The sequence below is a fragment of the Pteronotus mesoamericanus genome, unplaced genomic scaffold (assembly GCF_021234165.1).
Source record: "Pteronotus mesoamericanus isolate MK-2021 breed Mesoamerican mustached bat unplaced genomic scaffold, CSHL_Meso_final contig_702, whole genome shotgun sequence".
NCBI lineage: Eukaryota > Metazoa > Chordata > Mammalia > Chiroptera > Mormoopidae > Pteronotus > Pteronotus mesoamericanus.
The window spans coordinates 3,765,196-3,792,063 of NW_026555239.1; the positions used below are offsets into that span (position 1 = coordinate 3,765,196).

Below are 26,868 nucleotides of genomic sequence, written 5' to 3' on the forward strand. Positions count from 1 at the left end.
GGGGTGGAGGGAAAATCGTGTTATTGCCATGGGGAAGGGTTTTATTTTATTTTATTTATTTTTTGTATCTAACAGTGCTTTGTCACAAAAATTTCGTAATTCAATTACTCTAGGAAAAAATACTTGTAAAATTTTGACAACTGTGATTTAAAAAAATATTTATTTTACTTACTTTTAGAGAGAGGGGAAGGGAGTGAGAAAGAATGGGAGAGAGACATCGATCCGTGAGAGATACGTAGACCCATTGCCTCTCCACACGCCCCCAACCAGGGGACCGGGCACCCCACGCAGGCCTGTGCCCTGACCGCACATCGAACTGGCAGCCCTTTGGTTCACAGGCCGCCACTCGGTCCACTGAGCCCCACCAGCCAGGGCTTGACAGCTGTGATTTTTAATTCAGTTGGTATAACTTTACAGCTTATTTGGATGAAATTAGTAACCACATCCAGGTACAAGTACATTTCTGCTCCATGGGGTTATTAATTTACTAAGAATGTTAGTCCCTCTATACAGGGCCCCTTCTAGTTTTATATGAATATTGTCACTGAAAAAAATAAAATAAAGGCCGTCAATGTTCAACTACTTCACTGAATTTAGCTGAGCAGCATTCACAATATGCTAGTTTCTCACTTTGGGCAGAATGAACTTCGGATAGCTTAATATTGATCCCATGAATTGGATGAAAAAAATGCAACTGATGACTTTGCTACAAATTGGCTTCAGTGGTGGAATAATTCCTCAGCTGGTGTCGCCTACACAGTAATGGTGATGGTTTTGCTTTTCCTAGGAGCACAAGAAACGTCTCTTTGAGGCTGCTTTCAATTCTTTTCGGTATATTCCCAGAAGTTTCCTTAGACTTGTAAATCACTGTGGTAAACCTAGAAAAAGCTCGTGTCCACCATATACCATATTTGGAAAGTGAATGTTGTTTACAAAATTGTTTCTGTCCCGCCGGGTGCATGATGCCGGTAGGTTCTCCACATTATTGAGGAGAGATGTGGTCCTTAGCCTTTTTGGGGTTCTAGATTTCTTTGAGAATCCGATGGAAACCATGGGCCATATTTCCAAAGACATGCACATGCCCCACCCCCCGCCATTGATGATGCACCTAATTTTGAAGGGTCTGGCGCCCCGAGGCTCACTGGGACGGTGATCCCAGACTGCAGTCCCAGCGGAGAGGAACATGTCCCGTTACCTGAGGCCAGTCATGGAGAAGCGGGGCTTGAAACACAGAGGCTTCGCTTCATGGCAGCTCCCGCAGGAGCACACCTGTTCCTCCCGCTGGGTGCGCTCGTGCGTCTCATGGCTGCACTCCCAGCACTTAGTGAAGCTCCTTTACTTCCAGCCCTCAACACGGACAGGGAATTCCTTTCTATACATATTTTTAAAAGATTATTTATTATTTTAAGAGAGAGGGGAAGGGAGGGAGAAAGAAAAGGAGAGAAACATCGATGTATGAGAGACTCATCAATAGGTTGCCTCTCTTATGCCCTCACCTGGGGACCGAGCCCCCAACGCACTGAGCTAGGGCGCAGCCAGGGAATTTCTGAGAAAGTTCTTTTCTTCTCTGATTTCAGTTACCTTTTGGCCGCGCTCCCCACCCTCATGACCTCTGATGAAAGAGAGGAAGGAGCCATCCTGAAGTTCATTTTCTGTTTATTATTGGAGTGATTTTCACAAATGTTTAATTACATGCATATGTAGGAACATAGGAGGAAACAAAACTTTGGATATTCAAGGCTACTAAAAGAAGAATGTGGTTACGCCGGTGTCCGTCACTCTGCGGGTGGTGATTGCCGGCGTGCCGGGACAGCAGCTCAGCAGCCTCCACGGGAGCCTGGGGTGAAGGCTGCGGGCACGCGGGCTCAGCTCCCTGGTCCTCACCCCCATGGTGGCAGATGCCCTGCGTCAGAACAGTGCGGACCGCGTCTGTGCAGAAGCTCAGGCTGTTCGAGGTTCTGATCCCTGCGGAATAAGGTCTCCCTGAACACCTATGTGGCCTCTGGCTGAACAACAGGATACTCGGCATCAGCTGGCTTTCCCTTTACCCCTACTTTTCACCACACTGTCGGTCGAGGGACCCGCGCTCTCCAATGAGCATGCGCCGGGGCCTGTACAAAGGGACATTAGGGGACGGAGCGCTGGGCCAGGGCTGCACAGAGCCTGGGCTCACCCCTCGAGCTGAGGTTGGAATGGGAGCAACTGTCCCACCAGGGAGAAGGGAGAGGCCCATCTTTCTCAGAGGGAGGGACCTGCACTAAGTCCCCACCCCCACCCCTCCTTCCTCTCTCCTCTCTCTGCCCTTCATATCCCCGCCCCCGACACTCTACTGCCAGCGTTGACCCACTTATAACATTCAGTGTCAACATTTCAGAGAGATTTCCTCCTTTCAGGACAGGTGGGCTTGGTTTGCATTCTCAGTTCCACGAGTGACCATTCATTCGCCTTGGGTGGGTCACTCGGTCTCCCAGGGTCCCCATCTCCACATCTGAAGTTCACGTTCAGCCGCACCCACCTTGCAGGGACTGGGCATTGCGTGTGCAGATGGTACAGGGTACAGCCCAGGGCTAGCCAGGCAAGGGCGGTGGGGGGGCCTCTTGCCCTTCCTGCTGAGACTTGGGGTCCACAGGGAATTTCAGAGTCCATTCAGGCTCTGGGGAGGCCTCGAGGAACAGAGGGTCCTGCCTTGGGCCACCTGTGCAGGGTGCCAGGAGGGAGCGTGGTGTCTGGCCCTGGGATGGGGGGTGATCGCCCCCGCTGGTGTCCTCTCCAAGAAGCAAGGCTGGCTGGTAAGGCTGACGCCAGCTTGTGTGGCCCTGCGTCTGACACATAGTAGGTGCCTAGGACTTAGGCTTCCTCCCAGAGGGGCCGGCGGTCCGTGGGGGCTGCAGAGGCAGCCGTAGGAGAACAGGAGCTATTTGCTGTCTCTGCAACGTCAAGTCCTTCCGCCTTGGGCCTGAACGGCATCGGCTCTGTGCTGTTGCCCTGGTCAGAAGGGCTGGGCTGCCGCCATGTATATCTTTGGTGAACAAGGAAGATGTGGTTTACCAGGCTAACTTCCAAGCAGGGAGCAGGGAGGTCAAAAAAATCTGGGGTTCCTGGGTGACAAGAACGGAGGCTCCGTTCTGGAGCGCGGGGTGTGTAGGTGCCAGCGGCAGGCGCTGCGTGGGGGCAGAGCATGCCGTCCTGGGCCGTGGCCGGGCTCCGAGGCTGGCAGCCCTGGCCTGTGCACGTCTCTTTCTGCCCATGGTCGGGGGCGGGGGGGGGGGGTGGCTGCAGCTTCTCCCGCGACATCTTTCTTGACATGCAGATGTGTCCCCAGCTCTGCCCTGTCTGCACACACCCTCCACCCTCGCCCTCAATCCCCACTAAGGGGCCTGGATAGCGCTGCAGGTAGGGGGGTCTTCTCCTGAGGAGACTGCTGAGCTCTGCTCTGCCCTGCCCACCCCCAGCTTCCTCTGTGACCAGAGGGGCTTCCCAGGGGATCCCGTCGGCCCTGGCTGTGGTCTTCCTCCCTTTCTGAGAGCCTAGCACACAGTAGGTGCTCAGCAAACACTTGCTAAATGACCCAACTTAGTTCAGTATCATATGTTCCTGCGGGGGCGGTGGAGGTGCCGGAATAATTATTCACTCTTCCCAAATGCCACTTAGGGACCTGCTACAGCTCTGGTGGGCCAGGGCCTCTTGTCCTGGAAAATGGGTGACGTCGGCCGTGTTTCCGGGAGAACGAGGGTTTATAGGAGGTGGGAGCAGACAGGTTCTACCTTCAGGTGTTAAGCTGGCCTCTTGGGGACACTGCCATCCTCAGCTCTACTTTATGGGTGTCCCTCACCGACAGGGGCAGGAGGGAAAGCGTCGGCGACTGCTGCCTGGGCCCCCTCGAGCCTGTGGGGCGGAGCTGGGGAGGACTGCCCCCTGCGGCCGCTGGGGGAAGGATGACGTCACAGCACTGGCAGGTGTGGCCTCGGGGGCAGAGGCCCACTCTGCTGTTTGAGGGACTGGCAGGAGGGAAGAGTCCAGCCCGCCGCCACACCTGCAAGGCCCCGGCTCAGAGAGAGTCACTGGGGAAAAATAAGCCTAACTGGGGGCAGCGGACGAAGCGACCTTCGCACACACTCACTGGGGGCGTGACCGGCGGCCGGATCTGAAGGAGAGGCCGGGACGCGGGCCGGGGGTCTTCTCGCAGGCCCACTGTCCCTGGTGTCGGGGCGGGGTGCCCTCCTCAGAGTGTCTCCCGCTGGCCGGGCTCGTTGGAGCCTCCAGGCGTCGGCCCCTGACGTCAGTCCTGGCCGCCCGGGCAGCCTTCGGCTTCCAGAAGCTTGTCCCTTAGCTCCTCTCCTTGGAGTCCACTGACTGGCTGGCCAGCAGAGGCCCGTGCCAGGCAAAGGGCAGACCCTGGCTGGGGTGGGGCTGCGGCTGCTCGAGGCCCGTGCTCATCGGGAGTGGGCTGGGCTCCTCCTGGCTCCGCCCCTCCGTGTCTGGCTTCCCCTTGGGGCGGTTCGGGCCGCCTGCGCCGCCTTGGTCCTCGGCTTCTGTCCTTCTTCGGGACTCGTTGCGGGATCCGCCCTCCCTGAGCCCAGTCCCTTCCTGCCTTCTTTTTTCTCTCCACCTCCACCTGGAACCAGGTGGAACAGCTGCCTTGCATCAGCCAAGCTGCCACTGGCTTCCATGATGTGGAAACGTGTACAAGTGTGACTTGTGGCCCAGGGGGAGCCCCCAGGGCCACTGGGCCCTGAGGACTGGGGACAGCTCTGGGCTCACAAGGTGGGACCCCTGACATGGAGGTTTAGGCCAGGCCCCACCCCTGGACTCTGTGCCCCCCGCACTGGTGTGGGAGGCGGTTTACTGGGGATGGAGGCCTGGGTGCTGATGGGGTGGGTGGCTGGCTTCCTGGTCCTCATGGAGGGGTGAGGGGCCCCACCTCCGGGTCTGCCCTGACCTGCTCTGCCAGGGGCACTGGGCAGGGTCTGGTCGCAGTGGTGGGGAGGCTGTGGGACGCGAGTGGACTCCCACCAAAAGGGCAGGCGGGTTAGTGGGCATGTGGGTGGCACGTGCTGGAAACCACGTTCAGGAGCAGCAGGAAGAGGTCAGAGAGGTGAGAGGTCTTTCTGGCCCTTTCTGTTTTTTGGGGGACAATTGAAAAAAGCCACTCCCAGCCCCCTCCCCTGGAGCTCTTGCTGAGGGCTCGCTCTGGAGGACCCTCGTCTGATTTCAGGGGGTGACCAAGGACTTGACGAGGGCAGAAAGGCATCTGTCAGAGAACTAAGACTGGCGTTCAAGGACTGTGGCCAGGGGAAGGGCGGTGTGGCCCCGTGGGGCTCCGCGGCAGACCCAGACCCGGCCCCCGGTGCTGTCCCTCCCTCCTTGTGCTGGATTTTGGCGGAGAAGGTGCTGGTGGCAGTCAGGTGGGGGACCCGGCCTGGACCGGCGATGGCTGCAGGTGACTCCTGAGTTCCAAGCTGCCTTTTGGATGGTAAAATTCACCGTGACCCGCCTTGTCCCCGAGCCCTGAGTCTCTGGAGACCTCACCGGCCTGCCTCAGCCTTCGCCATCCTTGGCCACAGACGCGGGGGGTGGTGGGGAGGAAACAGCCTGGGGGTGGGGTTCATTTTAAGATTCTCCCATGTTCCTTGGAATTCTGAACACCCGTTAACCTACACACACACAGCACATCCCACGCCCGGCCGGTGCCTGGCAGCCCGCCGTCCCTGCAGACCGGCCTCGGCACGTCAGGGCCGCGACAGCTGTCCCGGGCGCTGGGTTCCTGGCTGGGCGGGACTCCAGCAGCCTGGTGGAATTCCAGACTTTTCTTCTTTACAAAGAGACTGCAAGAGGGAGGCAGAGCAGCACAGCAGGAAGAAGCTGGCCCTGGAGCCAGCGCTCCAGCCCCGGCTGCCTCTGCCTGGGGCGGCCACCTGCCTCCTCGAGTTCAGGAGAAGGGGGGAGGCTGCTGCTCTCGAGGCCCCTTGTGGTCGCATGGCCTGTGGTCCCGTGGTGAAGGCCCTGCTTCTGGTGGCACAAGGTCACAGCATGGACCCCAAGGTCATGGCCTCAGGGTCAGGCACAGGCCCCTTCAGAAGTTCATTGCTATGTCCCCACACCCACAGTGAGGGGTTCAGGGGGAACCTGCCTTCCACCACGTTCCATCTGCGGGCAACACTCCAGCAAGGCCCTGGAGCCCAGTTCCCAAGGAACTTGTCTTCCCAAGGGTGTCCAGGGCGAGCCTGCCTCGTCCCCAGTCCTGCAGGCTCCGGGCCCCACACAAACGGTGGCCGGCACCCGGAGAAGCCGTTTAATCAGCCAGGGAAGCTGGCAACAGCTGGGGCGCACACTGGTTGCCGGGAGACCAGGTGGGTTCACAATATTTACAGTTACTGAAGAGACTTTCCCTAAAGTACCCACAAATAGAAGTATATATATATATTTATATTTATACATATAATACTTAATTAGACGCTCTATCAAGGGAAAGCACAAATCTACAGTTTCCACCCCAGCAGCCTCCTGTGCCCTCTCAGAATCCTTGGAGCCTGACCCCAAGGCGACGGCGTGTCCTGGGCCTGTGGCCGGGGCTCCGGATGTGTCAGGGTGTGGACGCCCCTGCGGCAGCCGCACCCCGCTTATCAAAGCCCTCCAGATGCCCACGCGCACCCTCCGCCCCGAGGCCTGGCTTCCCGTCTCCGATTGGGCCCCCCAGAGCCTCCCCAGAGCCTCGGCAGCCCCGCGCCTGCCTCCCGCAGCGTCTGTCACTCCAGGGTCACCTGCCGTCTTCCCACCCGCCCCACCAGGACCCGCCCGCGTGGCGGTGCAGTGTCCTGCCAGGAGAAGGCGCTCTCGGGGGCCTGGAAATGGGCAGGCGGCGGAAAGGAGGGAAGGAGGAAGGCTTCCTTAGAAAATGTTTTCCCACGGCGGCAGCGATGGGAGGCGGAGCGCAGGCGGGCTGGGGCCTCCGCCTGGGCGTGGTCCCGCCCTCCCGGTGGTCGGCCTTCCCGGAGGGCAGCCGCCGCGGGGACTCCCCAAGTCGGCCTGCGGGCCCGTGGAGCCACCTCCGAGCTTCTGCTGTGGAGGGCGGGCCCCCTCCTCGCCCCCGCCCCCGGCCGCGGGCCATCCCCAAGCAGGGCGCTGCACCGGCGTTATTTGTAGGGCCGCAGGAACCGGGACACTTTGGAGCGCAGCAGTTTGATGAAGGACCGCGGGAACATCTCCTTGGACTCCTGGGCTGTGTACTTGAAGTAGTTCTGGGGGTGCGCCAGCACGTCGAAGAGGGCCTTGATCAGCTTCTTGTCCTGAAAGACACGGCCAGGCCGCTGAGGTCCCGGGAGGGGCTGGGCTGGGCTGGAGGCCCTGCCGCTCATCTCTTCAGCGTGCGGGGCGGGGCGGGGCCGGGAGGGGCGGGGCGGGGGCGAGGCCGGGCCGAAGGGGCTGCGGGGTGTCTGCAAGGGACGGCGGAGTGGGACATGTTGGACTGGCTGGCAGGCCTGAGGACCGCACAGACTCTCTCCATAAACAGGCCTTAGTTTTCACTGGCTAACTGGTTTTTAAATAGTTTAATGGGGGAGCATTTGAGATCTTGCTCCTCGGCATATGTCAGTTTGTCTCATATAAACTTACAAAAATTTTAAAAAACAGTCTATTGGTTTGAACTCTTGGGGTCCTAATACTCCTTTATTTAATAAGGTTCTGCTACAAAACAAAACAAAACAAAACACTTTGGAAACCAGACCTGGGTTTAAAACTGTAGTTCCGGAGCCTACTCCCTAGCTTCCTAACCTGGGACATGGCTCTTCCGCTCTGGAGTGACCTTCCTCCACCTGAGCGGCAGGGCCCCTCCTCCCCAGGCTGCGAGGAGGACAGGCTGGGCCCAGCGCTGTCCTCGCCGCACGGTCTCTGCACAGGCAGACGTGCCCCGCACTCTGGCGCTCTCACTTCATAGCTGGGCCCCCAGGGCCATCGTTTCTACAGTGGGTGATGCACCCCTGGAGGGGCCCTCGGGCGCAGCATGAGGCCCGGCTGCGGCGTCCCCAAGGGCTGCGGCAGGGCCCCCGAGCCCGGCCCACAGGAGCGGCCCGTGAAGGGCAGCCGCCACACCATGTGCTCACCGTCACTCTGTGACTCTGGCCGGGTTTGACGTGTCCCCGCACACACTCATGTTCTCTCTCACACGTACGCGCACACATCCACGCCCTTGAGAAACGCCCCCAGCCCCCTCCGGTGCGCCCGGCGCGGTGCCAGGCGCTGGTGAGAGAATGCTGAGTGCGAACCGCGGCAGCGCCGCCTCCGCATGAGGAGGAAGGGCACCAGATACTGTCATCACAGGACAGACGGACACAGCGGCGTGACAGGTGCCGAGGGAGAGGGCCGCCTGCGACTCCGACGGTCCGGGAAGTCCGGGCGGGCTGCCCTGAGGATGGGCCGCCTGGGGTGGGAGCGGAAGGACGAGTGGACATTCACTGAGAAATGAGGCAGGAGAGGAAGGTCCCCGGGAGGCCTTGGTGAGCGGAGCGGCCCATTTCCGAGGCCCCAGGGCCCCCGCAGAGCAGGCGGCGGCTGCACCGGGCTGGGCCCCGCTGGCCCAGGTTTGCATCCCGAGAACCAAACCCTTCCCGTTCCGACGAGCCGCTCCCCGCCGGGACGCGCAGCCGCGGCAGAGGGCCGCTCTGGCAGAGGGCCCGCGAGGAGCAAAGTGCCGGGCACTGTCTGCAGGACAGGCCGACGGGGAGGCCAGGATGGCCCTCTGCTTCCCGCCCACCAGAAGGGCCTGAGGGGAAGAGGAGCTCCAAGCACCGAGAGCTCCGGGCCAGCAGCAGGGCCAGGCGCTGGTGAGAGAATGCTGCGTGCGAACCGCGGCAGCGCCGCCTCCGCATGAGGAGGACGCATGACAAGCCTCCCGACTGACAGCCGGCCCACTGCGTGCGGGAGCGCGGTGGGCCTGCAGGGCCGGCGCTGTGCGCTGTCCCTGACTCCAGGCTGGGAGTGACAGCTGGAGCAGAGGGCAGCCTGCCAACCGGCCCAGCCCCCTCTTGGCCTCCAGCCTCACCGCCCCTCGAGGTGAGGACCCAGGGCCGTGACCTGGACGGCGTCTGCTGCCTGACAGCCACAGCCCCCTGCACCCCTGCGTGGCAAGGTGGCTGTTTTGGGGGCCACAAACAAGATGACAAGGGAGTCTATGCCAAAAGCAGCACTGGATTCCACTGATGTTAAGGGGCCTCCTTGTCAAACCACTCTTACTCCACGGGCACGGAAAGCCAGGCCGAGAGCTGGTGAGGGACCTGCCCGAGGACAAGTCGCCAGGCGCTGGGCTAGAAACCACCAGATGTGCCAGTCTCTGCCCCTCCCTGCCCCCAGGCCCCTCTGACCTGGCACCTTCTCCTCACCTGCCACACCCTCCTCCCCTGCTCTCTGGGGACTGGGGGCAGGGACGGCCCTTGATCCCCACAGGTCCCTGTCCCGGGATCACAGGAGCCCTTCCCGTAAAGACGCTCACTCACTTTCAAAATTTCCTGGTGATTCTCCGAGGCGTAGAGCCGTCCGTCACGAACGATATCTTCTATTAACTGCTGGTAGTCCTCTGGGCCCCGCCGGAGGGAGGAAGGTGAGGCTCCAGAGCGGCGCGGCCCCTGCCCGCCCCCGCGCCAGCCACAGGCGCTCTGCCTCCGCGCCTGTGTGCCCGCCGCCCAAACTGTCCTCGGGGTTTGGCTGGCCGGGACGCCCCCCTTAATCCTCGACACCCTGCTTGGGCGGTGCCTCGCGCTGAAGCCCGCAGACCCCGCTCATTGCTCCCCAGTCCGTGCCTTGGATGCGTCACGGGCCTGTGCCCCGCTCCCCGAGGCTGGAGCCACCTGAGGCGGGGGCGGAGGCGGGGCGGTGGGGGCAGGGTGTGATTAGGCTCTGTGCCCCCAGGGCTGGCCTGGGCTGGGTGCGCAGGGTGGCTGCACTTACCATCGTAGGTGACATAGGGCACTTGGAAGCCTTTGCCGCTGTTGCCTTCATTGGATTTGAACTGGATCCACAGCTTCCGAGAGCGGGAGGTGAAGGCGATGGGCCTCTCATAGGTCTGGCAGGTCTCGTAGGTGGTGATGGATGTGGGCGAGGCTGAGGGTGAAGACACGCCATTGCTCCTTGACTGGCTCTTGTCCTCCTCCCTTGGGCTGCTCGCCTCCCCACCCAGTCAGCCACCCAGCACCCACAAGGACCACTGCTCCAAAGACTCTAGCTCCCTAGTCTCCACACTTGCTCCCTCTGCGTCAGATGTCCTTCCCTGCCCTCAACCCTCAACCCCAGTTCCTACTTGTCCTTCAGAGCCCATTTCCATGTCCCCTCCTCCAGGAAGCCTTCCTGACTTCTCCGTCCTCTCTACCACATCCCTGCTCTGCTGAACCCTTTATTACAGCCTCTCTCACAGGGATGTCACTGTCTCCCTGCCACCCGCTTCTCAAGGACAGGGCTGTGGGAGGGGATCAGATTTGGGGAGGGTCCTACCTGTGAGGGCCTGGGGTACCCAACACCTTACTGTTCCCTGGGGAGCCTTCCTGAGGTGCCCCGAGGCCGGAGAGGCTGGCTCCCCTTAGAGCTCAGCCCTGTATGTGAATAGTGGAGCGTGGGGAGCATGCTGGGTCTGGGAGGCTGGAGACAGGCAGGGGTGGGGACATGGTCCCAGGCTGCGCTCTGAGCTACCGTGGGACCCTGGGCAGCTCCTGGCCCTTTGTGGCCTCAGGCCTTCTGTTCGAACACTGCGCGTTTCCGGCTCCTCCGCTGCAGTGAGTGGGAGATGGTGACCAAGACCGAGCAGCCCAGGGCAGCAGCGGGCAGGCGTGTTTCTGTGTCTGCCTGTGTCCTCCTCCGTCCCTGACCGCTGACTGGGAGCACACACCGTGGGGAAGCAAGCCTGGTCCCCGGGGGGGACTCAAGGGCATCTGCGGTCCCCGGCCCACTGCTCATCGCCGGAAGTCTCACCATGAGCCCGATGGGGGCGACGGGCCAGGAGACTGGGGCTCACGGGGGGGAGGGGATGGGCCGTCTGACCCTGGGCGTCTTGTGTGTGGGCACAGACTGGCCCTTTGCGGACCCCCGCCCAGCTTCCGAGGGACAGGGAGGCCTGTGGAGTAGGGGTCACTCCCGGGGTCTCACTCTGGATGGGGTGGCTGGGCACGGAAGGACAACTGAAATGAGACAGCGGCACACCCGAAGCTTTCCAGACCTTTCCATACAGCTCTGTAACACCCACCTCTTAGAGTCAGACAGAAGTGGATCTAAACCCTGCCCCGAGCAGCTGTGCACAGGTGGTGACGGGCGTCACCCCGCCTCGGCCCGCACGTACCACTCTTGCGCATGACCAGGACATCACCGCACTCGTCCTCGATGGGCAGGAAGATCTCGGGGACCACGATCAGGATCCTGCGCTTGGGGGGCGGTGAGATGTGCCACACGCACTCTGCGTTGGCTGGGTAGTCGCCAGGGTAGTTGGGGGACTCGATGTAGCCCGTGTAGTCCCCAAGCTCGCCACCGCAGTGCTGGTCTGTGGGAACCGCGGCCCGGGGGCCTGGTCAGGCCCAGCGGGTGGGCGCCCTGGCCTGAAGGGCCTGCCGCAGCCTGGGGGGCTTGCCGGGCTTCGTCCCTGTCCCTGCCCTGGCCTGCCTCCGCCTGGCCCTCCCCGCTGGCCAGCCAGGCCCGGAGCCCGTTTCCCCAGGCCCGGGGGACCCCTCCCCCGGCGCTGCCCTCAGCGGGAGGGCAGGTCCCACCTGTGTTGGCCCTCTGAGGCCCAGTGGGCACCCCTCCTTCCTCGGCGCCCTCGGCTGCCTCAGCCCAGTCTCTGCGGCTGGGCCCCCTCTGGGCCTCCCGGATGGCGCCAGCGCCCCAGCAGCTCCCGGAGCCCGCGCGAGCCCCAGCGCCCGCTTCGTCTCCACCCTCTTCATCTGCTCGCGCCTTCACTCGACATCGCCCGGTGCCCGAACGCGCCAGGTGGGCGGCCCTTCCCGCGAAGCGGGGAGGCTGAGGGACCGGCACACCTCCCGTTTTTTCTTTTTTAACTCGGCCGGCTGTCCTCGGGGAGGACGCGTGTGACGTTTTTTTATGAACTTAAATGGTTCCTGGCCTGAAGCTGATAAAGGAAGTCACCATCTTTAAGCAAAGAGAGTGGAATGTAAATATTGGTAATTTTCTCATACATTTTCCTTTAAAAATCCTCTTCTCATATCAGTTTCTGGGAAATGTTTAATTTTTCAGCTTTTTGTTCCAGAAACTTCCTTCCCACTTGGCTTCCCCACTTTTACTCATCGGGACGTTTAGCACGCCATCTCTTCTGAGCTCCACCGTGCCTGCTTTTCTGCCCCAGGGGGCCACGGACCCAGCTGGGGACAGCCCTGGGCGGAGGGGACGGCTTCCACCTCCAGGATTAAATCCCTTTCAAGGGCCTTCAGGCTATTCCAGACAGGGCTGGCAGCCCAGGAAAGCGACTAACTGGCTGGAAACTGAAGTGGGAAAGGGTAAAATACCAGGGCATAGGCCCCAAAGGACTCTGAAAAATGAATCAAAAATACCTAAAATAAAGATGGCTTCCTCTTTGTTAGGCCCAGATGACTTGGTAAGCGTGGGCCTGAGGTGTTATCGATTTCCCCAGTTATCTGATGCTGCCCACGTGCCTTTGGGTGAACTAAGTTTCTTATGAACAGAAGCAGGTGCTCGGCCTCTTCTTGCACGTCCTCGCTGAGCACACCTAGCGTCCTGCCTCCCGTGGCCCAGGCGGTCTGGTTCTCACCCGCTGGCAGTCTGGCTGGTGCATGCCTCCCAACGGCAGGGCTGGCCCTGGGCAGCTGCCCCGGACTTGCCGGCCCGGCCTGGCTTCTCCCTCCACAGGCCCAGAGCCCGGAGCAGGGCCCGGCCTGGCACCGAGGTGCAGGCTGCTCCTGAGCGCGACGGAACCGGTGAGTGCCGGGCGCCATCGGTGTTCTGCAGGGCGGGCCAGGCCGGCACAGTGCCCATACCGCAGGGCTCCAGGGGGACGTCCTGCCCCAGCCTCGCCCCGCGCCCCACGGCTCAGACCCAGGGAAGACCAGCACCTACTTTTGCAGTGCGTGACATTGGTGGAGCCATCGAAGTCGGTGCTGGTGTTGCCCGGGCAGGTAATGCAGTGGTTCTGGCCGAACTCGGGCTGGTAGGTGCCGACAGGGCAGCGGACGCACCGGTGGGTGGTGGTGTTGTAGTGGTGGCCCGGCGAGCAGTGCACTGTGGGGAGGGGCCGCGCTGGCGAAGGGGCGGCCGTCTCCCGCCCTCCCTGCCCGGGTCTCAGCACAGAGCTCGAGGCCCTTCCCCGCCGCCCCGCGCCCTCCCCCGACGCGGTCCAGCCCCAAGCCGCTGGCCCCTCTGCTCTGCGGCCCTGTCCGGCTCTGAGGACCCGGGGTCTGAGCCGCGGGGGAAGTAGGCCAGCCGTCCCCGCGTCCCAAGACCGACACCCTGCTCCCTGCCAAGCACGTGGTGGGGGGGTGCAGGGGACCAAACGGGAACTGACTGGGGCTCCAGCAACACAGGGACCCCGCAGGCCGCTTAAATGGGAGCGATTCTCGGGGAGCAGTGGGGGACAGCCTGACTGGCTGGGGGGGTGTTCAGGAGAGAATGGTGGGGAGCGGACGCGGAGTCCAGACACTTGCTACACGCTCACACAAGGGGAGAGCGCCTGGCAGGAGCTGCGGGAGAGCAGGCTGGAGAGCTGGGGTCCCCTTCTTCAGAGTGACCCTATGTTCCCCAGCACATCAATTGGGGCATCAGCGGAGAAGGGCCCCAAAGGGCCTCTGTCTGAGGGGGAGGCGTGGAGAGGAGCAGGGTCTGTCTGAGGGCTGCGCAGAGGCCAGCGGGATCCCGTGTGAAGAGGTGCGTGGAGTCCCGCGTGAGGGGGGGCGCGGAGGGGAGCGGGGTGCCGTCTGAGGGAGGGGTGCAGAGGCGAGCGGGGTGCTGAGGGGGGTGTGGAGGGGAGAGGCGTCCCATGTTAGAGGGGGGCGCAGACGGGAGCGGGTGCTGTATGAAGGGGGGCGTGGAGGGGCGTGGCCCCACCTGAGGCGGGGCGCAGAAGGGGGCGGGTCCGTCTGAGGGGCACTGACGGCCGCAGGGCCGGCAGAGAGCGAGGCCCAGAGTTGGGGGAGAGTGGGGGGATCACGGAGGGAAGGGGTGGCGGGGTCTCCGCAGGCAGCCCGGAGGGCGGGTCTCTCTTAGGGCGAGGCCCGGACCTGGCCCACCGTCCCTGCTGCCCCTGCCCTTCCTCCCCTTCCTCCCCTTCCTCCCCACAGCCTCCCCACCACGTGCGGCTGGGGGCCCAGAGGCACTGGGGCTCCCCCTCGCGGCTCTCGGCGCCCAGTGCTCTGGGCTGGAACTCCAGGCTCCCGCGGGGCCCTGCCGTGCCATCCTGGTGTGCGGCACAGCGCTGGTCACCCATGTCCCCAGCCCCACAGTCCCGGGCTCCTCCTCCGGCCGGGAGGTTGGCAGGGCAGGAAAGGGCCCGAGCAGCCCCGCTGGGCCTGCGGGCAAAGCGCGGCGCCCTCACCCCTGGCCTCGCAGTCCTGGAAGGAAGCTGTGCCCTCGTGCTTGGTGAGCAGCCCGCCGCCGCAGGGGAAGCAGCCGGTGCGCCCGGGCTCGGGCTGGTACGTGCCCACGGGGCAGGCCTGGCAGGGCCGGAAGCCGTCGGCGGAGAAGGAGCCTGGGGAGCACTGGCCTGCGAGACAGAGGGCGGGCCTCGCTCAGGCTGCCGGGGTCCAGGCCCTGCTCTCAGGGTCCCCCCGACCCGGGAGGGCACCACAGAGCCAACGGTGGGGTGGGGGTGGAGGGGTGCCTGGGAGGAGGCCCAAGGCCCGACCCACGGCCATTTCCTTCCACCGGCAAGAGGAGCAAACGGCCTTGGCCTCGCCGCTGAGCTGGGAAGTGTGGGGCCCCATGGACAGATGGGAGGTGGCAGGAGGTCATTTATCTCAGGGCATCTGGGCACTGAGCGGGGGGCAGTTAGTGCCCTCTCGGCCCAGACCCTGGACTCGGCTCCCACCAGTGGCCACTCTGAGGTCCCTCACGGTCACCATCCCTGCTGGGGCAGAGACCTTGCTGCTGGAGGGGCAGGGGCCAGAGGTCGCCGGGCAGCCTGCAGAACTCAGGCCTGGGCTCCGATCTCTTCTGTCCCCAGGAAAGGCTGGGGGTCTCCACCACCCTAAGGATCCCACTCACCCACCCTCGCAGGCATAGCTTTCCCCACACATTCCCTTGGGTGAGTCCCAGAATAGCCCGGAAGGAAGGCTGTGGGGGGAGAGGCCCTGAGCCCTTTACACAGACGAGGTTTAAGTGGGGCAGTAAACGGAAAAGCTCTTTGCAAACCAAACTGTGCTTGGCACATGGACCAAAGGCTTTCTGAACCCTCTCCAGGGCAAACTGTGATGCTCTCGGTGTCAAGAAGGTTCCTGCCCTAGTACATGGCACACTCTGTAAAGCCTTTCCATGGTGGTGGCGTGCCCCGCAAAATGCACCGCGTGTGGTCCACTGTGAAGCACCCTGTGCCTCCCGTGTAACCACAAGCTGACCCCATAAACCATCAGGCGTTTGTAAACCGTAATGTCCTTTCCAAACTGCAGGGGGCGCGCCGGCAGCCCAGCGCGCACAGCCAGGAGCACGCTCACCGCGTGGCCCCGCTGCCACACGGCCACTGCGGGTCTGTGCTGCGCCCACTAAGCGCAGCCGCACGGGTCGGGATGGGCTCTGCGAAGAGCGGAGCTTTACCAGCGTCACAGGCTTCAGCCTTAGCTTTGGGAACCATGGCGGGGAGGAGCCCTGTCCCTGCCCTGCGGCTCCCTCCAGGCCGGGCCCACACTCGCCTCCACATTCAGATACGTTGCGGGCACCAGCCAGGCCGAGCCCGTCGCTGCTCGGGCACGGCGTGCAGCTCAGCTGGCCAACCCCGTCCTGGTAGGTCCCCGGCGTGCACGGCGCACACTGGCCAGAATCTCCGTGGAAGTAGGTGCCAGGCTCACAGGCCACTGCAGAAACAAAGTGGAGAGGTTGCCGGTGGCTGGGTGGTCTGTCTGCCAGTGCCTCAAGCCCAGGCTCTGTCCCCCCCGAGAGGGCACAGCCCTCGTACCTGTGGCTTAAAGGGCACAGAGCGGCCCTGACCTGTCCCAGAAGTGCCAGCAGTAGAGGCCAGGCGGGGCCGTCGGTGAGGACCCTGGAGGCCAGACCCTGGTCTCACGCCCCCTCCTGGCTGTCCCCGCTCAGGGTCGCTGCAGACCCCTCCGCTCTGCCTTCTCGTAAATGCTGTGGTCCAGGCTCGCCGGCCCTTTGTTCCCTCTCTGTCCACATCCTGCTCTCTCTCCAGCACCGAGCCCTGGGCCTGGGTACCACCTGCCCCCCGGACGGGCCACAGCCATTTCGTCCAAGCTCAGCTTCCCTGCTCCCCCCTTCCCTTCCCCGTGTGTGGGAGGTGGCACCTCAGGACATGGACAGCGCAGAGGATTAGGGGAGTGACAGAGGCATAGGCAGGATGGCTGGCGGCTGGGGGTGGTGCAGAGATGGGGGATGAAGACAGAGCCAGCGTGGTCGGCTGCTCTGAGCAAGGGAGCCGACTGCGGAGCAACGAAGGACAGGGCTGGAGACGGTGAGGGAGCGAGAGAGGGGACGTTCGGGGAGAGGAGGGGGCGGAGTGTGGGCTGCAGGGCGACGCGCGCACACGGGAGCACACGGGAGCAGCTGGTGTGAAGGTTCACACGGGGGAATCTGGCTGAGGAGACAGGATGTTTTGTTCTGTGTGGCAATGTTTCTGCAAGTTTGAAATGACTTTGAGATAAGTTATAAAAAATAAAAGAATGACAGTGGAAGGCAGCTCTGCCCACCTCACCGCCTGAGCGGGGTGCCCGCCCCGCCCCGCCCCACGGAGCCCCTTCTCCAGCAGCTCCCCGGGGCCGACCTCTGGCCCAGCCCGTGCCTTGCGCTCCAGCCCTGTGGCTCCAGCCGCCAGGTGCGGAGGGCCTCACGTGGGGACGCGGCGACAGCTCAAGCGCACAAATACAGCTGGCTCTCCCTACTCGGCCACCCCCGCCCCAGGTTTTCCCCGGAGCAGGGGCGATGCCACCTCCGCGCACGATGCCCAGACCCTTTGAACCGCCCCTGCGGCCTCCTGCCCCCGCCCCCTTAGCTGGAGCACTCGGAGACCGTCTCGGTCTCTCTCCCTCTCCTGTTGTCAGGGGTTCTGGGCTCTACTCTCTCTTGCCAGCCTCCCCTCCACCGGCCCCCTCCACGCAGCCCTCCCGTGGCAGACGGTGCGTGGGAGCAGCCCAGCGGCCAGGCCCCGGGGCCCCCGCCTTGCCTGTGGTGTGCTCCCTTGAGCACGTCTGTCGTCTTCCCCCACCTAAACCAAACCCCACCGCTCGGCCGCTGGGGCCGCCTGTGGACCATTCCGTCACCATGTCAGCCGCTGGGGGGCTCTGGTCAAGTCACCAGCCTCGCTCACCAGGCCCTGCCGGCCACGCTGCACCCCTGGGTGGCCCTGCTCCTCCTCTGCTCTCGGCTCCCATGCGGCCCCTCTAGGAAGCCTCGAACCACGAGCGCTGGCCCCGCGTGTGGCCCTGCTGCCTGTGCCCCCCCCCCGCCCCCTCTCACCCGTCAGGACTACAGTGCAGGTCACATGTACAAACGTTCACTGAGCGACAGGCTTGCCCGGGGCCTGGCCCCAGGGCGTGCTCTTTCTGTGACACCATGACAAGTGCTCGGTGCTTCTCTCTGCTGGGCCTCATGTTGCTGCTCTGTCCCCTCCAGTGTGTCTGTCTCCCTCATGCGCGGTCTCCTGGGCCACTCGTGGAAGGAAGGACAGAGCGGGTGGCCGTGGGCAGGGACTCACCGCATTTGCCGTCCCGGAGCACCCGGCCTGTGCCACATGTCCCTTGGGCCTCCGGGGCCTTGGCCGGCCGCTGCGTGACCTCGTACTCAATGCCTGCGACCTGGACTGCGAAGTGCTGCCGGCCGATGGCCTTCCGCAGAGTCCTGAGCGCGGCCTGCAGGCTCTGCTCGGCTCGCTTCCGCACGCAGTCCGCTTCACAGGTGTCTGCAGGGGCGGGCAGGCTGCCGCTGTCACCCACAGCCCCCCAGGCGCTGTCTCTGCCCCAGGCCTCCCCTGGGGCGAGGCAGCCTTGCTGCGTCCCTGACAGATGAGGGGAGGAGACTGAGGCTCGCAGAGGTACCCCCTGCCCACGGCCATGCAGCCGACCTGAGTGCCAGGCCCCTGCTACGACAAGCCGTCACCTCCCCAGGGCACGGCTCACGGACGGGAGCGCCTCCCTGCCCCTTGAACAGGCTCGAGGCGGCCGCGGCTCCCAGAAGGATGTCCAGCACCCTGGCCTTGAACCCCAGCCTCTCATGGCGTGGCCCTGCCAGCCCTAGCCCGCAGCACCCCCACACCGCCGTGACTGCTTTGGGACACCCTGCCTTACTCACTGCTTCCTCGACACGTGTTGCTCTCTCTGACCTCTGTGCCTTTGCCTATTCTCTCCCCTCTGCCTGAATGCTACTCCCTGCCACCTCTCCCATTTGGTGAACTTTGATTTCAAGTCCTGAATCAATGACACCTCTCTTGGGAAGACTCCTGGGCCCCGCCTCGGGGTAGGAACTTCAGCTCTGTGCCCTGTCGTTCCCACGCCCCACCATCCAGTGTGTGCGCAGCGCTGGGAGGCCTGTGTGCACGTCTGCCTCCCTGCGGCTGCAAGTGCCTCCGCTGGGGGCGCCGTGCCTGGTCCCTGCATTCCAGTGCGCGGGGGCTGGGCGCACACAGCCCACACGTGCTGACAGGCCTCAGCTCCTCGGCCACAACTCAACGCTCATATACGGCCGAGAGGAAGGTGCTGGTACGAGTTACAGGTTCCCCTCTGGAACCTGGGGAAGACAGGCTTTGGCTCAACTGTCCCGGGAAGGCTGCAGGTATTAGCGCTTCCCGGCCCCAGCGAGGGCGGGGACGGGTGGGAGAGGCTGCGTGGCTGTCCCTGTGGGGCCTGGCCCTGCTCCCCGGGGCCCCGGGCCTCCTCCTCCGCCCGGGGCTGTAGGCAGGGACTCTGCCAGCCCCCCACTTGCCAGGCCAGCCTCCACGTCCAGCAGCTGTGGCTGAGACGGGGGCCCCCTGGCTCGCCGGCAGACCCCCGCCACCTCCCGGTCCCCGCCGTCCCCGCGGTCCTCTGCAGCCCACGAGGGGCCCCTCATCCACCTGAGGCCTCTTCCGCCTTTGTCTCAACCTCGAACTCTGCTGTGATGTGGGTCACCTCCTTCGATGGGGACTTCTGGCCACGGCGCCTCTTCTTGGAGGAGTCACACTTGAGGGCCACAAAGGTCACGTGGCAGTTTTCTGGACAAGGAAGGGGCTGCTGTGGCGAAGCCGCACAGGGCAGGGAGCAGGGTCCTCCCTAGCCGTGCACACAGGCGGCGGTCAGCAAGGGTCCCGCCTGGACTAGAATCGTCCAAGGTGCAGATTGGGAGGCTGAGGCTGGAGAAGGCCAGGCCGGGCTCGAGGTCTCATGAGGGGCTGGTGGCTGACCCAGCCCCGTCGCCGCCCTCTGAGCCCATCACGGGAGCCGCCTCCTGCGTGTCCCTGGTGCAGCTCCAGCGCAGGCCGCTGGGCCTTGGCGTTGGGCCTGCTGGGCGCAGAGGGTGGCCAGGGTTGAGGAGCAGCCCTGGGGGCTCAGCCGGCTCCGCGGGAGCAGAGCTGAGAGGCCGCCCCGCTGCCCCCAGCCCGGACGTCCTCCTGGGCTGCCCCCACGGGAGGACGGGCTGTGAGTGAGCCCGGGGCCCCTGCCCTGTGGGCGCGGCCAGGCAGGAGGCCCTTGCGCTGGGAGCTCGTTTAACCCCAGTGAGGCGGGGACGATGGCCCCCGGGGATGCGGGGGGGACCCAACTTTTCCACTCACTGCTGACCGCCTTCCAAGGGACACCCCAGCTCTCTGCAGTGCCCCAGGCGTGGCTGCTGTGGCCAGGGGACCGCTGTGATGAGGACGGGGGGGCTCCACCCCTGCAGACCCAGCCCTGCTGGAGCCTGGCTCCCGGGCGGGGGGCCCCACTGCCCCTGGGGTGGGTTGGCACCAGGGCAGCCCACTCACCCAGCAGCAACTGTCTCAGGGCCTCCTTGGCTGGCTCCCGGCCACGGGGCCGGAGGTGGCACTTGGCGTCTCGGATCTTGAAGCGGGCCTTCTGCCTGATGGGGGTGGTGGGGGCGCCTGGGGAAAGCCAAAGTCCCCCCAGCTGGTGGCCTCTTCTGTGGGCCGAGAGGGGTGGGGGCGGGGGGTGCAGGGGCGTGCCTGAGTGTGAGGGGGCTGCCGGGGGGCCCATCCGCCAGGACCTGGGGTGGGGCCCCTCCGCGGCCTCGTCTCTCTCCCTGCCAGGCCTGGAAGAGGGTGCGAGTTGGGTGGTGAGATCAGGCTCAAGCCAGGAGCCATCTGGCCGGCATCTTCCGTGGAGGAGGAGAGGAAGGCCTTCCCCAGCCCCAGCCCCACCCCCACCCCAACGCCAGTTCACGTAGCTTGAGCTTTCAGGGCAGGGGGCAGGGGAAAGAGGGAGGCAAGGAAGGGAAGGAGGATGGACGTACTCCAGGTGCCCAGACCACAGCTTCCTTTGAAAGGGAACGGCAACCCCCTGGACTGAAAAACCCTGCAATCACGGAGGCTCAGAACGCCACCGGGATGCGTCAGACACGCACAGGTGCACCCGCCGGTGAACCCGGCGTCCGGGACAGGAACGGTGCTGCCGACACCAGCCTGCTCCTGCTGGAGGGGCAGCTGCCTGCGCCGTGTGGCCTGGGCCCCGGCCCGGCAGTGCCAGGGCGGGCGAGGGATGTGCCTCTCGCACGTCCCGGGCAGGCCTGCCAGGGCAGCTCCGACTAGGGGAGAACCTACTGGCCACAGCAGACGGCACTCACGCCACTGACATGGAGACCCGTGAACTCCCGGCCTCTCCCGGCCACGGGGCCGCTCTGGTGCTGTGGCCTGGAGCCGCTGTCAGCGGGCCCTCCCCCGGTCAGAGGGCCCTGGACCGGGACTCGGGAGCAGCCTGCCTGCTCCAGGTCCCGCCCTGCTCTCAGCGACTGAGCACCCCGGGAAGTCCTTCTCTGGGCCCGTGCCCCTCCCGCTCCCCCAAGCACAGAGGCGGACACGAAGTCCAAGGGTCTCCCGGGGGTCGCAGCACGGACAGCCAGGGACTACCTGCGCAGCCGGGCCCGGCCGGGCTGGTGCCGTTGCGCTTCGGCAGCGTCTTGCCCTGGAGACCGGGGACACCGCAGCTCAGGCTGTAGCTGTTTTCCGAGTCTGCAGAGAGGCTGGTGGTGAGGGGGGTCTGGGAGCCCCTCCCGTCCAGGGCCCCCAGACCCCAGGAGCCTCAGCGGGAAACGGGCTGACCCTACGTCAGTTCACTTCTGCCACTCGACTACGGGTCAGCGGCTGGGCAGGAACGAGACCACTGCGCTGGTGACGGGGACCCGGCAGCTGCCCAGAATCGCGCAGGGATCAAGGCTGGGCCCGCTCCTAGGCCAGCCTCCCTCCCCGAGACCGGCAGGGGCAGGCCGCGGACCCCAGGGAAGGGAGCGGCCCACCGCCCTGCACCGCCCATCCCGGGGACAGCCTCTGGGTACCTGGCGCGAAGTGCATGGGGGCCGGGCAGGAGAGGAGGCAGCTCTCCACGCCGCCCACCTTGCTGCAGGACAGCTGGGCCCGGGCGGCGGCCTTGGCCCGGGGAAGGCACTTGCCCGTCTCTGAGGAGAAGGAAGACACAAGAGTGGGCTCACGGGGGCCCAGGTGGAGGTTTTCTGGGGCCGGCGTGGACACGGACCACCAGGGACTCCCACCGCGCCTGTCCCACGGCCCGACCGTGCTGGAGGGGAGGGGACGCGCGGGGCTCAGAGAGCTGGCTTGCTCCCTTCTCCCAACATGGGCCCGGCCCAGACCAGGCGCTCCGCAGGGCAGGGTCCTTCAGAGCAGGCACCATGCCCAGCTGGGGGGAGGGACAGCTGGAAGGGGACACAGGCTTCTTGGCAGTGACTAAGCATGGGGGGCCGCTAGGAACCCCTCTGGGGCAGGCCCCAGACACGTGCTGAGGTGTCTGAAGACGTCCAAACCTGAGCTCTTCGGAGTTTCTCTTGTGTTTACCTATCTTTTGAGAACTGAAACATTCCCCGGACTCTTAAGAAACAACTGAGAGTCCTGTAGTTTAGGACACACCAGACCCGGCTTTAGAGACGTCTGATTGGGTGATGACACCCGGCCTAAGCGAGGGTGCCCGGAAGTGTCCTGCCCTGAGTCCGGGTGGACGAGCTGCAACAGGGGCCTCGCTGGCAAACAGACCGGAGCGGGAAGCTGTGGATGGTCCTCAATACAGGGCTGCAGGTTTTCTAGGGGCCTCAGGCAGTAAATAATCTAGAAACCTAAACTCATGGTCCTCCCGGTAGAACATCTGGCCACCCAAATAAATACAAGACCCAGTGTCTCTGCTTCCGAAGAGCCAAGGATGCCCGTTAAACACCTGCAGATCCCACGGCCAAGAGGGCCCCAGAGGAACCCACGCTCACGCTGGGGAAGAAACGGGGCGACCACCCACAGACTGCCAGGGAGGCAGCCGTTCCCCCAGGGGGGCCTGTACTCGCACGTGCTCTCAGTTCCCAGGGGGTTTGTGGGTGCCCCAGGGAGATGCCCCCGCGGCATGGGGGCCGCTCTCGGGGAGAGGCAAGCCCCGGCCCTGAGCGTCCCCGCACGTTCACATGGGGACCTGGGGACACAGAGCTCTTTCCTGAACAACATCTCGGGAGGAGCTCATGTCTCCCCAAAGGGCAGGCCGGCTTCTGCTCTCAGGGAAGCAGGGAGTTTCCCAGGCTGGGTGGGCCTCCGTGGGGTGCAAACCCGCCGCCGCGAGTGAGACCCAGGGGGACCAGGGCAAGCACGGCGCTCGTGCCGCCTGCGGTGCTGCGGCTCGCGCAGCCCCTCATCTCTGGGCCAGGAGCCTCACGGCCTCTGCAGCAGCCGGGCGTCGCGGGCCAGCGGACTCGGCTGCCTCGCCACGTGCGCCAGCACCGCCCACCAGACACTACGGCCGCCTAAGAGGGCAGGCGGACTGACCGGCAGTAGTGAACACAAGGGGGAAGCGTGCTTGCCTTGAACTGAGCGCGCCTGCTCGTGGGAGGACAGGAAAGGACACAGGAAGAGGCCAGGCTGGGAGTGGAGAGGACGCTGAGGAAGGGGAGAGGGGACGCGAGCTAGATTTGCTTTGGTTTCCTGGAGCCACTCCAGGGGTGCGACTTTCTAACAATCCTCAGTTCTTTCCCCAGCCACAGGCTGGGGCTGCGGTCAGAGGACAGCCTCCATTCCCCGGACAAAGGCCACAGTGTCCGGAGGGGGCCACTCGGCAAACGGACCTCTGGCTGAACTGGACCTGGGGTGCTATCGTTACAGGTCCCGGAATACTCTCCGACATGATTCAGATCCCCGCTGGTAGGAGCCCTCATACACCTTTATCACGTGTGACTCAAACACGGGATCCCTGGGGCGAAGCGCCCACAACAGCGGGAGGACGCCTGGAACGGGGCTCGGGGAGAGTCCGGAACACGCAGAGGTTAGGCCACGCCCGCAGGGCCCCCACGCAGCGACACGGCCACCACCCGGGACCGAGGCCCGTCCTCCCAGCCTCCGTGCGATCGCAGCCTTGGCTGATGGGGCTGAAGTGTCGTCGGGGTTTGTGCTGGCGCCACCTTTAAAGCAGAGGGGACCACATGCTGTGGAACCTCTCCTGTGACTGAAAACACCCGTTATTTTCCCTGCTGGTCAGTGAACCCGTCCTGGCGCCTGGTTTCCTTCCCGTCCCCACGGAGCAGCTCTCTCACCCCTCCCGGAAGGAGACACCCGCCCGTGTGTCTGCGCCCCCTCGGCGTCCGTCTCCGGAAGAGGCCTTTTGGACACTCCATGCCAAAACCCAGCTGAGCAGGGCCTGTGGATGGGACTCGCCTTAAAAATGAAGAGAGCTTAACATTTACGTGGAAATTCAAGGGAAGTTCAGGGATAACCAGGCCCACCCTGAACTAGAAAATCAAAGTTGGAGGACTTGCACTTCATGATTTAAAAGCTACAGATATCGAGACAGCGGGGCCTGGGCACGAGGACAAATGGGCCAGTGGAACAGAAGTGACGGAAATAAACCCACACATTTGTGGCCGACTAATGTGAAGAGGCTGTCAAGATGGTTCAGTGGGGAAAGAGAAGGGTCTTTTTCAGAAGTGACCCTGCGACGGCTGGGCCCTGGGGGGGCTTGCGGGGATACAGGGGCGACCGCTGTGGGCAGGGGTGTGTCTCTGGAGTAGCCGACAGGCGCGGACACCGATAGTGGCCGCACGACTCTGTGACTGCCCTAAACACTGCCGAGTGCTGCACCCTCAATGGGCAAACCGGGCACGCGACTCCTGTATCAGAAAAGCTGTTAATCGAAACAACGCAGAAGAGGAAAGGAGAGGCGAGAGCCCTCCAGGCTGGGCTTGAGCCCCGGGGCAGCGACGTGGCCTCCGGGCCCGCGGCCCTCTCTAGGGCGCGCTGGCCCGCTGAGGAGGGGAGGGCAGCCGTGCACGCGGACAGCTGCAGCGCTCGGCTCTGGGATGCGGGGAGAACAGGCAGGCTCGCGGCCCGTCCGGGGCCACCGAGGCCCGCGGCCGAGTGGGTGGAGAACCAGCCCGCGGAGGGGCCTGGGTTCCCCTGCAGACCTGCTGTGCTTGGCTTCCCAGTCCGAAAAGGAGCGAGGGGACAACCATGCTGTGAGGCCATGCGCATGACATCTGGCAAAGCCAGGACGGCCCCCAGGACTCCCAGGCCATTGCCCACGGGGTCTGTGACACACAGAATCTTGGGCAAAGTGTAAAGATGGGACACACACTGGAGCCAAAGCCTCAGAGCCCTCTGAGTCCCTCTCAGTGGATTTTCTAGGTTATAAACAATGTGCCAGTAACAGTATGTTTATTTTCTGGGTGAACTGAAACCATTCCTTGTGCTTCAGTGGTTGGAAAGATAGTGCTGGAAAAAAAAATAACATCCCTGGCTGTTGAGGCTCCGTGTGCTGAGGGCCGGCCTGCGACCCTAAGGGTCGCCAGTATGATCAGTCCCAGTCAGGCGCACTCCTGGGCTGCGGGCCAGGTCCCCAGTAGGGGGCGCATGAGAGGCAACCACGCATTGATGTTTCTCTCCCTTCCCGCCCCCCCTTAAAAAAAAGAAAACAGCACTCATAGGGGCTAAGACAGTTAGAGTTTGTGTTCCTTATCTAGGACATGCCAACTTATTTGGCGATATGCAGACACATCTTACTGGGAGGGCCAGTCATAAGTTATTCGGAGAGCTTACTGTCTTTATTATCCTTAATGTTTTGGAAAATGGGAACACACTTTGCAGAACCATAAAGTCACCAGTGAGAGGTCATAAACCAAAGTTCTTCCAAGAACCTCCCCGCACAGGCAGTTCACAGAAACCGGCTGCTGTCCTGGAGCCTTGGGAGAGGAAGACGGCCGCGCAAAGCAGGGGGCCTCTGCCCAAGACCCCAGCGGCGCGTTCTCCCGGGGGCCCGCTCGCTTCCACGTTCCCTTTGCCCTTTGCTCCTTCGGTAACGGTTCCCCAAACCTCAGGCGTGTAAGGGTACGCACATCTGATTCATCCGACCACGTCTCCCGTACGTGCACTCACTCGCCTGCACCTGGGTGTTACTCGGGGCAGCCACCGCCTTGCTTCTCTGAGTCTGTTCTCCCGAACGACTGCCAGGGAAGCCGACACTGAAAAACGGTGTCAGGTGAGTCCCACGGACTTACTGATTATGACACTCTGTAGACCAGACATGAAGAAGCAAGGAAGGGCCCCAGCTCTGGGAAAGCTGGGTCCTGCTGTCTTGCAGTGATCCTGACTGTTCGTTACAGCGACACCCACAGGCCACATCCTACGCCTCCACGGGGTCCAGCCCACCTCCTACCTGGAAGTCGGGCTCCTCAGAGCCTCCCAGGACCACGGTGACGGCTCTGAGGGGCTACAGAGCGTTCCCAGGGAACGACTCCCCAGTACCCTCAGTGGATGACGCTTTCCTACACAGCACCTGGGGGCATATTTATGGGGACATCAATAACACCTGGTGAAGCAGCCTGCCAAGGCCATTGGTCCCCTCCATAGGAACTAGACAACTCCAAGTGGTCATCAAAACATTGCCCCTCACTCTGAGCGCTAGAGTGAATCGCACAGCCCCTGGCGTGGTGTCGGGGGACGAACCAGCCCGACTTGCAGGCAGTCGTGGGCAAGAGGATGACCCTGGGTTTGCTTTGGCCCGCGGGGTGCCTGAGCCGCTGCAGGAAACCTGGGCACGGGTCCCCAGCAGAGGCGAGGCGGGGCCGTCTCCGGCAGGGCCGCCGAGGAGGAAGCAGCCCGAGCAGCGAGGCCGACGCAGGAGGTCGGCGGTTCCGGCTCTCTTGGTCGGCCCTGGGAACTCCTGGACCATGGTTCTAGAGAGCCTTCCAGAACCTTTTAAAGAACACCTTCACTTGTACATGTTCGTTTCAGTCATTCTGTGTCTACCGTCCAGAATACTAACCACTTTTAGGCAGACACAGCCCAGCAGGTGACTTAGAGGCAACAGTGGTGTGTGACCACCGTGGCTGACCATGATCTGCGGTCAGACCTCTTCAGGGGGGTCGGCGGCAGTGGCGGATGTCGGGACACGCCCGGTGACCTCTCCCGCAGCTCTGGCTGAGGGAGGATGACCAAAGGGGGCGATTGGGAATAAAGACCAACCCTCCTCCTAGCCTAGAGGAAGGCGTTGGTCCAATAGCTCTGGTAACAAGTAACTACCAGGCCTGGAACATTCCAGACTCAGGCTTCTAAGT

General features: G+C 63.5%; 1 protein-coding gene across 1 annotated transcript in view; it reads right to left on the reverse strand.

The window, feature by feature from the left end:
• Window positions 1-7,133: 7,133 nt before the first annotated feature.
• SCUBE1 (signal peptide, CUB domain and EGF like domain containing 1) overlaps window positions 7,134-26,868 on the reverse strand; it is a 117,282-nt gene continuing 97,547 nt past the window's right edge. The window contains exons 11-22 of the mRNA XM_054582572.1: window positions 21,616-21,735; window positions 21,191-21,292; window positions 20,093-20,209; window positions 19,208-19,345; window positions 17,855-18,058; window positions 15,840-16,001; window positions 14,531-14,698; window positions 13,060-13,221; window positions 11,318-11,515; window positions 9,940-10,092; window positions 9,489-9,568; window positions 7,134-7,286 (exon numbers count right to left, since the gene is read on the reverse strand). Coding sequence (XP_054438547.1) covers window positions 7,134-7,286; window positions 9,489-9,568; window positions 9,940-10,092; window positions 11,318-11,515; window positions 13,060-13,221; window positions 14,531-14,698; window positions 15,840-16,001; window positions 17,855-18,058; window positions 19,208-19,345; window positions 20,093-20,209; window positions 21,191-21,292; window positions 21,616-21,735 — 1,757 coding nt within the window. The remainder of the gene's footprint in view (window positions 7,287-9,488; window positions 9,569-9,939; window positions 10,093-11,317; window positions 11,516-13,059; window positions 13,222-14,530; window positions 14,699-15,839; window positions 16,002-17,854; window positions 18,059-19,207; window positions 19,346-20,092; window positions 20,210-21,190; window positions 21,293-21,615; window positions 21,736-26,868) is intronic.